We start from the raw sequence: 15,362 nt of genomic DNA on the forward strand, positions 1-15,362 counted from the left end.
AGAAATAAATTTTAAAAAATGCTTCATATTATTTGCCATCTCTTTTTTGTTTTGTTTTATTTCTTCTTTCTCATGGTTCATTCCATTGGTTATAATTCTTCTTTACAAAATGACTAATGTGAAAATGTTTAATATAAATGTATATGTAGAGCCTGTATCAGATTGCACACTGTCTTGGGGAAGGGGAGAAAATTTAAAACTTCAAAGCTTGTGGAACTGAATGTTGTAAACTAAAAATAAATTAAATATATATGTACGTATGTATGTATGCTTCAGATACCATCAGTTCTTTATCTGGGGATGTATAGCATTTTTCATCATAAGTCCTTCAGAGCTGGCTTGGATTGTTGTATTGCTGAGAATAGCTAAGTCATTTTATCAGTAAAGCCCTCAATATATACAGGGGGCCTGCTATCACAGGTTCTTAGAAATGCATTCATAAAAGAAAAGGAAACTCTTAAGGGGTTAACAATCCCTTTAAGCAAGCATATGTATCAATCCTTTAGTCCAGCGCATATATCATTCACCTAGTTCGAGTCAACACCCTGAGCCCCAAAGTAATCAACAAGACATGGCTTCCTCTGACCATAATTCAACAGACAGACAGCTGTCTGACCATAATTACCAGAGAGGGAAGCACAACATCTGGGTTCTCAAAGCCAGGAGCTCCTTATCGACTTCCCAGAGTCCTCCTCTGGCACTCAAACCATCTTACCAAAACTAAGCCCCAAAGTAAAACCTCACCCTCAGAGCCTTTATACACTTTTTAGAGCCAGAGGGCATCACATCCCTTGAGAACCAGTACCTCATTAACAAATGTGGACCTTCTTACAAATCTTCCCTGGCCTGATACTAGGTGGGAAAGATCCTCCCCAGTCACATTCAGATAGTAGCATTGTACATCTTGATTATGCTAAAACAAAAACAGCCAAAGATCCTGCTTTACTTGCCGTTACAGTCATTCACAACTGACCATCTTACGATATTGCTGCTACTTTGTACATAACTATATTTCACTTCGCATCAGCTCATGCAAGTCTTTTCAGGTTTTTCTGAGAGCATCCTGCCCATCATTTCTTATAGTAAAATAGTATTTCATCATAATCACATACCACAACCTGTTCCCCAATTGATGGGCATTCCCTAAACTTCTAATTCTTTACCTTGGGGTTTCTTTCATTAAGGGATCAGTAGTTTCCCTCTTCACTTTGCTTTCTGGTTTTAATAGATATGTATAGTTTTCATTTGCAATCTATTGAAAGATAGTGTGCATGCTTTTTTTCCCCTCTAAACATGGTTTTCAGGGAGTTTAGTGATTCTTAAATTATCTACCCTTGATGTTTTCCAGATCAGTTTTTTTTAATCTCAGATATCTTACATGTTCTTCTATTTCTCAATCCTTTGATTTTGCTCTAGTATTTCTTAATGTCTCATGGAGTCACTGGTTTCTATTTGGTATATTTCAGTTTATAGTAACTCCATTAGTGTTGACCACTTTCAATTCTAAGCTATTTATTTCCTTTAATTCCTGAACTGGGGTTTTATTCCAGGGCCAGGTTCCTCACTAAGCTTTGCTTTGGGGTAGTGTGGTTAGCACTGTTTGGCCTTGCACTGGATCCCCTGAATTTCTGAGTTGACTTCAACTTCCCAAGGATTAGCTTCCCATGATCTTGGAAAGTCAGACTGCTGGATCTTCCAGGGCCTTCTGTGGTGTCTCAGGGCAGAGTGCTAAGGGTCTCAAGAGGTCCTGGATTCCTGAACTGTCCCAGTCTAAACACTGCATCTTCACACTGGTCACTGCTGATCCCCTGTGGCTTCCAAAATCCTTCCACCATAGGGTTTTCTCATAGTAGTTCTCTACCTTCCTGCCTCCTGACACAGAGGCTTGCTGGCTTCATATAGATTTTATTACATTATGAAGCTAAGGGCTTGGTTGCCTGCATCATCTCTGGTTTTGCCCTCAGCCCTCTTTCCACTCTTGGTGCAGTTCTGGGGTAGAAGGAGTCACTTACTGTAGTATTTCATTGGATTTTTTTTTGCCTATTTAGTGTGAATTCAAGGTTTTGATGGAATAGGTCAGTGGAAGCTGTACAGTCTGCCTCTGTTCAGATAGCTCTCTTGGCCAGAAGACCACCAATTAACTCCTAAATTTATTGGCTTTCCCTCCAGTCCCTGTCTTTCTTAATCTCTCTAAAGTATCTGACACTATTGACCACCCCTCCCCTGAGTTGTGACACTGCAGTTTCTGAGTTTTCTTTCCACCTGTTTCTTTTATCCTAAGATTCTGACCTCAGCTCTTCTACTTTTTGTGCCCTTTTGCCAATCTCATCAACTCCCAGGAATTTAGTTATCATCTTTATGTTGATCTGCAGATCTGTGATTTCATTCATTGACTTTTAGATCAGAGGTTCCCCAACTTTTTGGCCTACCACCCCCTTTAAAAAAAATTACTCAGCAGCACTCTGGAAATCTACTTTCTACATTTTAATGGCTTTTAAAAATTTGTGTCCTTTAAAAAATGTATATTTTTTAAGATGACACATCTTAAATTTAATAATTTATTGTAAATTTGTGGTTTCTTTCCTCCATTTGAAATTTTGATGATGCAATATTGTGTCATGTAAGTGTCATGTGTCATGTTAAGTACAGTATTGTACTGTAAACAAGTCACTACATGCACATATTTCTGCCAATACATGCTGGACTTCATTTAGACATATTTGCTTGCCAACACTTGCTTCTTAAGACCTGTCAGTGGACTTGACCACTGATCAGTTATAACTTGCATTTTGTGTGTTATTTGGAAAGTAATGTAATCACTATGACTTTAACTGTTACACAACAGATGAAACATATACAAAGGTTTTTTCAAAATTTTCTTCTCTTCTTTCCTTATGTTTCCACTGACCCCTTATTTTTATTCAACTCTCCTCCCCAAATTGTGTCTGAGGGTACTACTGCCCACCATCATTCCAGTGTCCCCCAGGGGGCAGTATTACCCACTTTGGGAACCTATTTTTTAGATGAAGAAAATCCCTCTTTCAATGCAGGTAGGCACTTCAGCAATTTGTGGTCTTTGAGAGTTTGCACACATCTTATAAAACTAGCCATAATTTCCCACTTTCTCTTCTACTTGACTGTCCCATAGGTATTTTGAAGTCAATATATTTAAAATGAAACTCCTATTTCCTCATTAAACCCTCCCTCCCTTCCCTATTCCCTCCCTGTTTCTTTTGAGTACCATCATCCTTTTAGTTAAATAAATTTACAAGCTTGAAATCACTCAAGTCATTCTTCATTCTGCCTCCTATAACTGTATCTAACTTAAAGGAGCTTAAGTACCAAAAAAACTACAGTCAAAATCAGATTGGACTTGGAAGCCTTCTGGAATATTATATTCCAAAAGGCAAAAAGTATGGTAACAATCTGCAGAGGGAATAAACTGGATCTTAATAAAATAGAGGGCTTTCAAGTTTTATAGATTCTACTGCTATAACATCTCATATCTTTTCTCCACTCACATATCATCCTACCTCCCTTGATCTCTTACATTTGCCTCTTATTTGGCCTCTTGTCCCCAAATTCTTCTTTCCAATTCATCCTTCATATAAACTGCCACAATAATCTTCCCTAAGCACAGTCTGACCATATTACTAACCTGCTCATAAATCTTCAGGGGTTCCCTATTGCCTTTAGGATAAAATAAAACTCCTTAAAGCCCTCCATAGTTTGGCTTCAGCTCATCTTTCCAGACTCATTTGACATTTCTCTCCTTCCTGTATTCTTCTGCCATCTGAAGTGGCCTATCTCCTGTTCTACACACCCCTCATGATGTCTGTACTTGAGATTAAGTACTGTATGCTTTACTCTGTGCTCAGGTACTGCTCAGGTACTCAGGTAGCTCCTAATAGTCAAGAAACAGTTATTAAGCTGTGACTCTGTTCGAGGTACTATGGCAAGGGCTGGAATTACAAGACAGTTCCTGTTTGGAGCTGAAAAATGTAATGAGGGGACACAGACAGACACAGACACACACACACAGACACACAGACACACACACACACACACACACACACACACACTCCAGAGCGCTAGGGCAGCAGTGAGTACTGCAGCAAGGTGAGAAGTCAGGGGATAGGGAGCTGAACCCTCACCTTAAATGGAGGTTTGGACTTCATGGACCCACCCTACAGTCAGGGAGGCAGAGGATAATGAAAAGGTCCAGCCAACTCGAGGGTGATGAGATGATTCCACTAATAACCTTTCTGGGGCATGGAGAAGAGGAGGAGAGGTCTTAAGTTCTTAAGCAGTGAAGCCAGCTGAGAAATGAGAATCCTATTCAGTGGAGTCTCCAACCTCACATAGTTTTGTACGCCTTTGTCTTTAAGGATTCTATTCCCTCACTACAATTTAAGCTCCTTAAAGGGAGGGACTGGTGTTTTGTTTGATTTTTGAGTCCTCAGTGCCTAGCAGAGTGTTGTACACCTACTTAATAAATGCATTGTCAATGGATGAAAATAATTTGAAAAGTTTCTGCAAAACGAGCTAGGAATGACTGACAAAACTCAGCGTATGACTTCTTCAAGGGTATGAAATGCGTCTTAATGGAAGACAAACGTCATCGAGCCCGGGAATGACGATCTTTGCACCTTCGAGCGTCGGAGGGGATCGGGACTGCAGCCGAGTAGGGAACTGAAACTTTCTGAACAGCAGGTGGACGCTCCCAGCTCTGTAGTTCACAGAACTACACTTCCCATATGCTTAGGGGCCGGCCGCTCCCATCATGCTCCTGGGTATTTCATAATAACCTATTCTGTACATACACAGCGGAGAAAGGGAAGAGGGCGGGGACAGAATAGCGTGGGCGGTGTGAAAGTGACAACGCTCCAGCCAATCAGCCCCGGTGAGCCCTCCTCTTCCCCGGGTTTATAAACTGGACAGGTCCCGGACACCTCTCCTCTCCGCCCCCCCTCTCCGGGACTTGAAGTACTGCTTCTCCGAGAATAAGGGGAGCCAGATGGTGGGGGGCCGCATCACCCGGCTCACGGTCCACGATGTGCGTTTCCCAACCTCTCTTGGAGGCCATGGGTCCGATGCCATGGTAAGAGCGGGAGCTGCCCACCTACCCTGGCCCTGACCCCCGCCGGTCTGTGAGGCAGAGCTCAGGGCCGTCCGAATCCCCGGGAGGCACGGCTGGGGCGCCGCGTAGCCCGGACAGCCGGACCCTGGCCTCCTGCACGGTGGTTACGGCCAAGTTTCTCTGCTGCAGTTGCCCAACTTTCGAGAACTTCCGGGCGCTGTATTTTTCAGGTCTAGTCTCAATCCCTGCCCTACCCTACCTGCCCCACCAAGGCGTCAGCCGGGGGGGCAAACCCTCTCCTCCTCAAGTATGCGCTGGGCTCTTTCCCTTGGGACGACTGTCAGCAAGTTCTGCCTCGTATTGAGCCAAAATATGCGCCCCAGCTTCCTTTAAAAAACGAATTATTATCATATCTTAATGTATCTCCAACTTTAGTGACATAGGGAATTCCCAGTAAGAAACCTGCGTCTACCAACAATTCAGCCACAGCCGCAGCTTCGAGTTGTTGCCCGGGTCTCGCCAAGCTGCCACAATGTATCAGAGGGGCTTCCTTACTCTGGTCAATTCTCTACCTTCATGGCTACAGTGTCTCTATTTAAAATGTTAATGAAACATAAACAGGCGGAGGGCGAGGGGGGGGATGGGGGAGGGGGGGTGGGAAGGGGAGAGACCCTTATTAGAAAATTAATTTTTTAATAGTAGAAAAAAGAAGTGTGAAGGGCTGCTCTTTGGGAGTTCCTTTAGCTCAGTTTCATTTTAAAGATGAGGAAACAATCCCAAAGATTGTCCAGGATCCCACACCTAGTCTAAGATCTCAAACATACACTTGGCTTTTGTTGTTGTTTGTTGGGGAGAGCAGTAAAGGATTTGGGCCCTTTTTTCCTAACTGGTTGGTTCAGATAGTTCTTGAGGCTTAGAGAAACCATAAAATACTATATCAATCGTAAGATTGTTTCCAGTTCTGATATTCTGTGACACTAAGGCCTAGTCCAAATCCCTTTCTTCCAGATGAGAAAAGCGTGAGAGATTTATGGAACTTACCCAAGGTCACACAGGATTATAGGCTATAGAGGCAAAGGTGGTGGGGGGGGGTTTTTTAAGGACAGTGTAGACCCAAGAATATTTATAGGGTGTGGAAAATGAGTTTGTAGATTGGGAGAGATGGAAGATGGAAGGCATGTTACTGATGAGAAAAGATGCCTAAGCAGATGGGAGGGAATGACTTTCTAGGGTACAACAAAAGAGGTTAGTATCAGCAAGGAAATGAGTGCCTTATTCTCAAGTGACCAAAGCAAAAGGAGGTTAGGATAGATTATTGTTACTAGTAAGATGAATAGGAGCAGAACCTAAGTTTTCTTATTCCTACTCCAGAGGGCAAACCTTACTCCCTTGCTCCCCTCCCCCCTTTTAAAAAATTTAACTTTAAAACCCCATGTTTTAATATCTTTTTTCATTAGAATGTTGCTAAAAGATAATTTTTCTCCTGTAATTCTTACAAATTCTTTTATTTATTCATTCATTCATTCATTCATTTATTTGTTTATTACTCTTTTAACATTCATTTTCACAAAATTTTGGGTTCCAAATTTTTTCCCATTTTGTCCCTTCCCCCCACCCCAAAACACCAAGCATTCTAATTGCCTCTATCACCAATCTGCTCTCTCTTCTATCATCCCCCTCTGCCCTTGTCTCCATCTTCTCTTTTGTCCTGTAGGGCCAAATAACTTTCTATACCCCTTTACCTGTATTTCTTATTTCCTAGTGGCAAGAACAGTACTCGACAGTTGTTCCTAAAACTTTGAGTTCCAACTTCTTTTCCTCCCTCCCTCCCCACCCCTTCCCTTCGGAAGGCAAACAATTCAATATGCGCCAAATCTGTGTAGTTTTGCAAATGACTTCCATAATGGTCATGTTGTCTAAGACTAACTATATTTCCCTCCATCCTATCCTATCCCCCATTACTTCTATTCTCTCTTTTGATCCTGTCCATCCCCATGAGTGTCGACCTCAAATTGCTCCCTCCTCCCCATGCCCTCCCTTCCATCATCCCCCCCACCCTGCTTATCCCCTTATCCCCCTCTTTCCTATATTGCAAGATAGGTTTTCATACCAAAATGAGTGTGCATTTTATTTCTTCCTTTAGTGGAATGTGATGAGAGTAAACTTCATGTTTTTCTCTCCCCTCCCCTCTTTATCCCTCCACTAATAAGTCTTTTGCTTGCCTCTTTTATGAGAGATAATTTGCCCCATTCCATTTCTCCCTTTTTCCTCCCAATATATTTCTCTCTCACTGCTTGATTTCATTTTTTTAAGATATGATCCCATCCTCTTCAATTCACTCTGTGCACTCTGTCTCTATGTGTGTGTGCGTGTGCGTGTGCGTGTGCATGTGCATGTGTGTAATCCCACCCAGTACCCAGATACTGAATAGTTTCAAAAGTTACAAATATTGTCTTTCCATGTAGGAATGTAAACAGTTCAACTTTTATAAGTCCCTTATGACTTTTCTTTGCTGTTTACCTTTTCATGCTTCTCCTCATTCTTGTGAATGAAAGTCAAATTTTCTTTTCAGCTCTGGTCTTTTCACCAAGAATGCTTGAAAGTCCTCCATTTCATTGAAAGACCAATTTTTCCCCTGAAGTATTACACTCAGTTTTGCTGGGTAGGTGATTCTTGGTTTTAGTCCTAGTTCCTTTGACTTCTGGAATATCCTATTCCACGCCCTTTGATCGCTTAATGTAGAAGCTGCTAGATCTTGTGTTATCCTCATTGTATTTCCACAATACTTTCTAGCCGCTTTCAATATTTTCTCCTTGACCAGGGAACTCTGGAATTTGGCCACAATGTTCCTAAGAGTTTCTCTTTTTGGATTTCTTTCAGGCAGTGATCTGTGGATTCCTTGAATACTTATTTTGCTCTCTGGTTCTAGAATCTCAGGGCAGTTTTCCTTGCTAATTTCATGAAAGATGATGTCTATGCTCTTTTTTTGATCATGGCTTTCAGGTAGGCCCATAATTTTTAAATTGTGTATTTTCCAGGTCAGTTGTTTTTCCAGTGAGATATTTCACATTATCTTCCATTTTTTCATTCTTTTGGTTTTGTTTTGTAATTTCTTGGTTTCTCATAACGTCATTAGCCTCCATCTGTTCCATTCTAATTTTGAAAGAACTGTTTTCTTCAGTGAGCTTTTGAATCTCCTTTTCCATTTGGCTAATTCTGCTTTTGAAAGCATTCTTCTCCTCATTGGCTTTTTGAAGCTCTTTTGCCAATTGAGTTAGCCTATTTTTCAAGGTGTTATTTTCTTCAGCATTTTTTTGGGTCTCCTTTAGCAGGGTGTTTACTTGTATTTCATGCTTTGCTTGGATGTCTTTCATTTCTCTTTCCAGTTTTTCCTCCACCTCTCTAACTTGATTTTCAAAATCCTTTTTGAGCTGTTCCAGGGCCTGAGCCCATTGAGTGGACTGGGATACAGAAGCCTTGACTTCTGTGTCTTTGCCTGATGGTAAGCATTGTTCTTCCTCATCAGAAAGGAAGGGAGGAAATACATGTTCACCAAGAAAGTAACCTTCTATAGTCTTATTTTTTTTCCCTTTTCTGGGCATTTTCCCAGCCAATGACTTGACTTCTGAATATTCTCTTTACACCCACTTCACCTCCAGATCCGCCCACCCAGCGCTTGAGGTCTGAGATTCAAATGGTGCTTCCCAGCCTCAGGGCTTCAGTGGGGGCGGGGTTGCTATTCAGTGTGAGATTAAGTTCAGGTGCTCAGGTGGGGGCAGGGCCGCCTCATGGGCTCAGTTCCCTCAGGGGGTTTATGCAGAGACCTTCAATAATGGATCAGGGCTCCTGTCTGCTTGGGGAGCCCCAGTCTGCTCCCGCCTCTGCTGCTGCCTCCCGAAGGGGCCTGAGTTATGGGGGCACCCCAGTCCCCTCTCGGCAAACCAAGAAGACCTTCTCACCAACCTTTGGGGCCCGTGGGTGGAGGGACCCGTGTAGCTGCTGGAGATTCTGTCCCTGAAGCCTGCTCAGATCTGCTCCTCTCGGTGCCACGAGGCCAAGGCAGGGCTGGGCTTGGCTCCGGGGCCATAGCGCAAAGGACCTTTTGCGAGAGGTTTTAAGGGCTCTCTGGAACAGAAATCTCGTCTGCTCCGTTGTTCTGTGGCTTCTGCTGCTCCAGAATTTGTTGGGAGTTCTTTTTTACAGATATTTTATGGGCTGTGGGTTCGGAGCTAGCGTATGTGTGTCTTTCTACTCTGCCATCTTGGCTCTGCCCCCCAATTCTTACAAATTCTTAGCCAAAATGCTTACATTTTAATTTTAAAAATTAATTAATGGATTTCATAGGATACAGTGTAAATAGCCTTGGATCCATGGTCAAAAACTCTGGATTCTAGGGTCAGATTTGCAACAAATTTGTGTAATCTTGGGTGTGGCCTCAGTTTCTTTATCTATAAAATGTGGGAATTGGTCTAGTTGGCCTTTTGACTCTTAACATTTAGTAATTCCATCACTTGAAGGAAGTTTCTTGGACTTTGCCCACATACTTCCTACTACTTCCTACTTCATACTAAATATTATGTTCTTATACTATAACGTGTTCTTATAGTCCCCAATCATGGGTACTCTTTTAATTCTAATTTTTGGGAAAACCAAAAGGTTTTTTACACGTGAATAACTTTCCTCTTTTTAAAAATCTCTATAGGGCATATGCCTAGTCGTGATGTGGCTAGGTGAAAGGGAATGAACCGTTTTTAGTGCCGTTTAGGGTGTAGTCCTAGTTTGCATTCCGGTATGACTTAGTCACCTTGATACCAACATCCTTAGTGTCTTCCCATAAAATCTAATAATTATCACTTTACTTTTTGTCATCTTTGTCAATCTGATGTGTACGATCTTACTGTTGGTTTTTGAAGCATTTTTTTCTTATAGTTGTTGATAGTTTGCCTTTTCATATGTTGAACAACCTGTTCAAATCCTTTAGTCATTTGTCTCTTAGTGAATGGTTCTTGTTCTTACATATTTGAATACCAGTATATCTTATAGGATACTGTTGTCAGAAAAATTTGATGCAAAACTAAGTCAATTTTAATTTTAAGGCGTTGACTTGCATCTGCAAAACTTTTCTCCATTTTTATGTAATCAAAATTATCCATTTTCTCTCATGTAATCCTATCTGTCGTTTATTTGGTCAAGAATTCTTCTTCTACCTGTAGTTACAAATGATATCTCCTTTCCCACTCCTCTAATTTATTTATGACATTACCTTTTAAATCTAAGCCATGTATCAATTTGGAACTTATTGTATTATACAGTGTGAGATATTGATCTAAACCCAGTTTCTACCTCACAGCTTTCCAGTTTTCCTTGAAATTTTTGTTGAAATCCTTACCCTGGCATTTAGAGTCTTTGAGTTTGTTGAACACTGGCATTATTTTTGATTGCTTCTCGATCTTGTAAACTGCTTGGAAGTAAAGTCTACTTCTTTATAATTCTAGGTGCCTAGCACAGTGCCTTGCCTGTTGTGTAGGTACTTCGTAAATGGGTACTTAATAAAGACTGAGTGGTTGATAGGAGATCCTCACTTCTCATATGTACGTGTAGCTCAGCTATTTCAGCTCTTCTACTTTGGAAGGAACCTTAGAGGCTATCTAATTCAACACCTTAATTTTGTACATGAAAAGTGATTTGCTTGCCCAAGGTCAAAAAAGTACTGATCAGCAAGCATTTATTAAGTGGCTGTTATGCCAGATACTCTGGTGCTGAGGATACAAGAGACAAAATGAGCATATATAAATATGTATGAATTAGATGCAACTTGAATGAATGTCTGGAGGAGGCTGGTGGAGGAGAGGGTAAGAATTGGGAAAACCTTGAGGAAGGTGCTATTTCATCTGAGTCTTGAAGGAGATGCAGGATTCTAAGGTGAAGAAGAAGGAGTACCTGTAAGACATGCCAACAACCAATGCATAAGCACAAAAATAGGAGACAGACTGCAGTATATGAAGAATACTAAGATGGCCAGTTTGCCTTAGGGACTGGATTGTAAAATCTGTAAAGGGCAGTCATGTGTAAAAAGGCTGCATGGGGCCAGGTTGTAAAGGCATCATAGGATCTTAGATCTGTAGCTCGAAGGGACCTTAAAGACCATCTGTCCACCTGATTCTTAGATTAAATGACTTGCCCATGGTCACACAACCAGTATAGGAGGTGGAATTTGACACCTGGTCTTCTGACTACAGGTCCAGCACTCTACTTAATATGCCATGCTACCTCCTAAAGGGCTTTAAATGCCAAGCAGAACAGTGTATGATTTGATCCTAGGAAGGGACTGCATTGTGTTGAGTAGGGAAATGACCAGTCAGACTTGCATCAAGCAGGATTTGAGTCTAGGTACTCTTGATATCTGTGTCCACTAAAAAGCCATAGCTCAAAGTCCTTATCAGTCAATTTACTTTTATTACTCAATAAATAGCAATAAAATATTCCAACATAAACCATGCCCATGCCCAGAGAACATACAAGGCAAACATAAGGAACACATAGGCAGAACACATTCATGGAGGAGCACCTCATGACCACCATGCCGGTGATGTTTTCACACTGGTTGTAGTTGGCAATACAGTTTCTGTCAAGCGTATGGTCACTAAGAGACATTGCTATGCTATCAAATTAGGGGAAATGTTTAGCAGCTTTCTCTCCATGAGGAGCATCCCAAAGGCTTAGCTATGTATAGCTTTTCTATGTAGGAGAATATTCCCTCCAGACACCATGGGCTTTTAGAAGCCAGCTAAGCAGAACCTACAGGCATGTAATCTTCCTTTAAATATACTTCCTCCTGCTCATCAAGAGCAATACTTCTGTCCCAAGCCTATATTAAGATTTAGGACTAGAAATTTCCCTTTAATCTTCAAAATTTCCTCCTTGTCAACCTTCACTCTTCAGAAGTCATTTTAAGGATTTTTCTTCAACAAATCACCAGTGGTTGGGTCTTAATCTCCATATTTTTTCTTAATCCCCCAAGGTCCTTTGGTCCACAGTATGAATGAAAGGGAAAGGGAAACAGCATGAACAAAAGACTCTCTTAAGGCAGTGAAGTATCTCTCTCTCTCTGCCTCCCAGACTTGGAGCTATTGTACATGTACATGTCCACATTCCTTTCCACCATCACCAAAGCTAAACATTGTACCATCTCCACTTCCCAGTATACTCTTGCACTCTAGGTTGTCTTTTTATGACTCCTTTCCCCTATTAGTGCTGTCCCATTGTTCATTTAATCTGATTTCAAAGTCCTACTCCAGTGCCTCACCCTGGTACAGAAGGGATCATGGATTGCCCAAGCCTATTTGAGCCATGAACTAGTCCTAGCAGGTTCTGCCATTGCAGAAGCTTCAAGGGGACCCTACTGTTATCTTCCAAGACCAGTTTGAATAGGCTAAGGGGATGATTTTTTGTTTATCAGGTATACTGAGGAAAAGGGATTGCTATTACATCATTGGAAGGGATAAGCACACTGGTGAAATTAGATCTATTTTTTTTTTATTAAATTGTGGTGCAGAGAAGGGTAAAAATGTGTGAATTTTCCTGTTCTTTGAATTTTGAGATTCATTGTGTCCTTTAATTGGAAAGCTAAGGTGACCCAGTGGATAGACTACTGGGCCTAGAGTCAGGAAGACTCTAGGAAGTCAGTAAGATTCCTGAGTTCAAATCAGACACTTAACAGCTGTGTGACCCTGTACAACTCACTTAAACTTGTTTGCCTCAGTTCTTTGTCAGTAAACTGAGCTGGAGAAGGATATGGCAAACCTCTCTCCAAGAAAACTCCAAATAGGGTCACAAAGAGTTGGACACAACTGTAACAGTAAGCACCTCAACATACACTGGGGGGAGGAGGGGGGGGGCTGCTGCCTCAGGTCTTTGATCTGCTTTTCTAAAAGGAAAGGCAACTTTTGAGGGATTAACAATCACTTTAATCAAGCACAGGTATCAGAAAATCAAAACCAAAATTTCAGAGAAATAAAAAATCAACAGATAACGCTTCCAGACTGCCTGACTCTTAACATACATACATCTTTACCAGAGAGGGAAGTACCAACATCTGAGTTTTCAAAGGTGGGGGGGGGGGGGGGGAGTTGGGGGAGGCTGCTTAGCAGCTTCCCAGAGTCTCTCATCTGGCACACAAACCTTTTGCCAAAAATTAAGCCGCAAAGTAAAACCTCACTCAGAGTATTTTTATACTTTTTAGAGCCAGAGGGCATGACCCTCTGACCCAATGCCTCAATAGAAAAAACAAAAGATACTTGGGACACTCATAAAACAACTCCCCTAATCTAGCTTCCCTCAGCAGACAGGCCCAACAATGGGTGGGAAAGATCCTCCTTAATCACATTATTTTGAGGCATTATACTTCATGGTATAAACAAAAACAGCAAAAAAGATTCTACTTTGCTAGCCTGGAACAACTGAAAATGACTGACCTTGCCCTTTAGTAGCATTCCGTTCTATCCTGTCTTCATGGTTTTTTTCCATGTGTATGGTCATTTTGCATATTGTTTTTCTGCTTCTGCTTACTTCATTTTGTATCAGTCCATGTAAGTCTCCCCATGCTTCTTTATAGTCATTGTATTCATTCTTTCTTATAGCACAGAAGTACTCCATTACATCCATGCACTGTAATTTATTTAACCATTCCCCAATTATGAGCATCAACTTTATTTCCTTCTTTGCTGCTTCAAAAAGTGCTGCTGTGTATTAATATAACCATTTTGCTTGACTGTTCATCGTTTGTTCTCCAGTGATATCTAGGGTGATGTCTTGACTTGCCCATGAATTGGATATGAGTGGGTAGAGCAGTGCAAAGTTGGCAGCCTCACTCTCTCCTCCAGCATCATCTAAGTATAGTGTCAAGACCAAGGTCATGGTCCTGGGTGGTGGCCCAGGATGCAGTGAGTGACCTTGCCTTTCTAAATTAAGGTCTTTTCCAGGTCTGAATTTGTCTGAGGCCTCCCCCATTTATTGACTATGGGCTGGTTAAGAGTTGAGACAAAAGATGGCTTAATTTATCATGTCAAAGACATAAATCTGGGAGGGGGAAGACCCTTGGACCCTGAACAGAAAAAGTTACTATTCTCGTTCTAAGAGCCTTGGAAACAATGAACTAAAGAGGTTTGGGTTGGGGCTATTATTGGCCATTCAGTGAAAGTCATTTAGGTTTTCTGGTCTCAAGTAGCTCCATTTAAAACACTGTGGTGCTTCTGAAAGTCTGTCTTTTCATAGCTATATTTCAATAAATCAAAAATGAAAACCTCGAAGGACAAAAAGTAAATTGTAGTAGGTTTAAGGTTAAAGCTCAGACTTGGTTTGATTTGAACTTCTTTTTCAATAATATCTCTTACACTTCTTGCAAGCACAATGCAGCCTAATTCAACCTAATTAAGCTTTTCATACTCCTTGAGTTACTTATTATATTGCTTCATTCAGGATTATGCGGTTCTAAGATCTGCAGCTTATAGAGACAGCAGCATTACCGGGAGAATTATGACTTTTAGAGAAACACAGTTTTGTAGCATCGAATTATCTGAGACAATTGGAAGCATAGGTTGGCCAGCTCTTCCCAAGGTCCATCCAGCCTCATTTCTTCCACTGCTCAGTTTGGGGTCAGTCTATGGCTTATCTGCAGCACCCATCCATTGTCACGCTATTAGTGACAGACTGCTACAGTCTAGGCAATATGAATTTTTCATTCACGGTTTTTGAACTGCAGAAGAAGACGTTTGCATTTCTTGGGAATTTCATTGTGAATGCTTGATAGCATTTTAGAGCTTGATATATAGTTTGTACCGTGTCATATACAAAATGTAGTGCTTGGAGACGCTGCTGCAACAGGTGGGACACACCCTATCAGGATATCTTTTTTGAAAAGAAAATAAACATACAGAAGAATGATACTGATTATAGGACACATAGATTTTATACAAATTAGATCTTGAGGGAGAAACTGTTACATATATATTTGTACTAATGTAGCATGGTGCTTACATCATTCACATGCTGTGGCTTGTATTATTTTTAGCATTTTAGAGGTTACTCTTTCTTTCTCTCTGTCTGCGTTCATCTTTCATTTTCAAAGAGGACCATGACATCAGAGAAATGATGACATGACTTGCACTTGACTTTGTTCTGAGTGAGGGAGGACTGTGCAATTTCACCAGCCTCACTTTTCCTCCTGGGCCATCTGCGTCTAATGACCAGATGTTCTTCAGGATGACTGGGGAAGGCCCAGGAT

General features: G+C 41.3%; 1 protein-coding gene across 1 annotated transcript in view; it reads left to right on the forward strand.

Annotated features, from left to right (window-relative positions):
• The first annotated feature begins 4,911 nt into the window (after nt 1–4,911).
• The window catches only part of ENOSF1 (enolase superfamily member 1), a 46,936-nt gene continuing 36,485 nt past the window's right edge, over nt 4,912–15,362 (forward strand). Inside the window, exon 1 of the mRNA XM_072604339.1 lies at nt 4,912–5,101. Coding sequence (XP_072460440.1) covers nt 5,018–5,101 — 84 coding nt within the window. The 5' untranslated portion in view covers nt 4,912–5,017. The remainder of the gene's footprint in view (nt 5,102–15,362) is intronic.

The sequence above is a fragment of the Notamacropus eugenii genome, chromosome 4 (genome assembly GCF_028372415.1).
Source record: "Notamacropus eugenii isolate mMacEug1 chromosome 4, mMacEug1.pri_v2, whole genome shotgun sequence".
Taxonomy (NCBI): Eukaryota; Metazoa; Chordata; class Mammalia; order Diprotodontia; family Macropodidae; genus Notamacropus; species Notamacropus eugenii.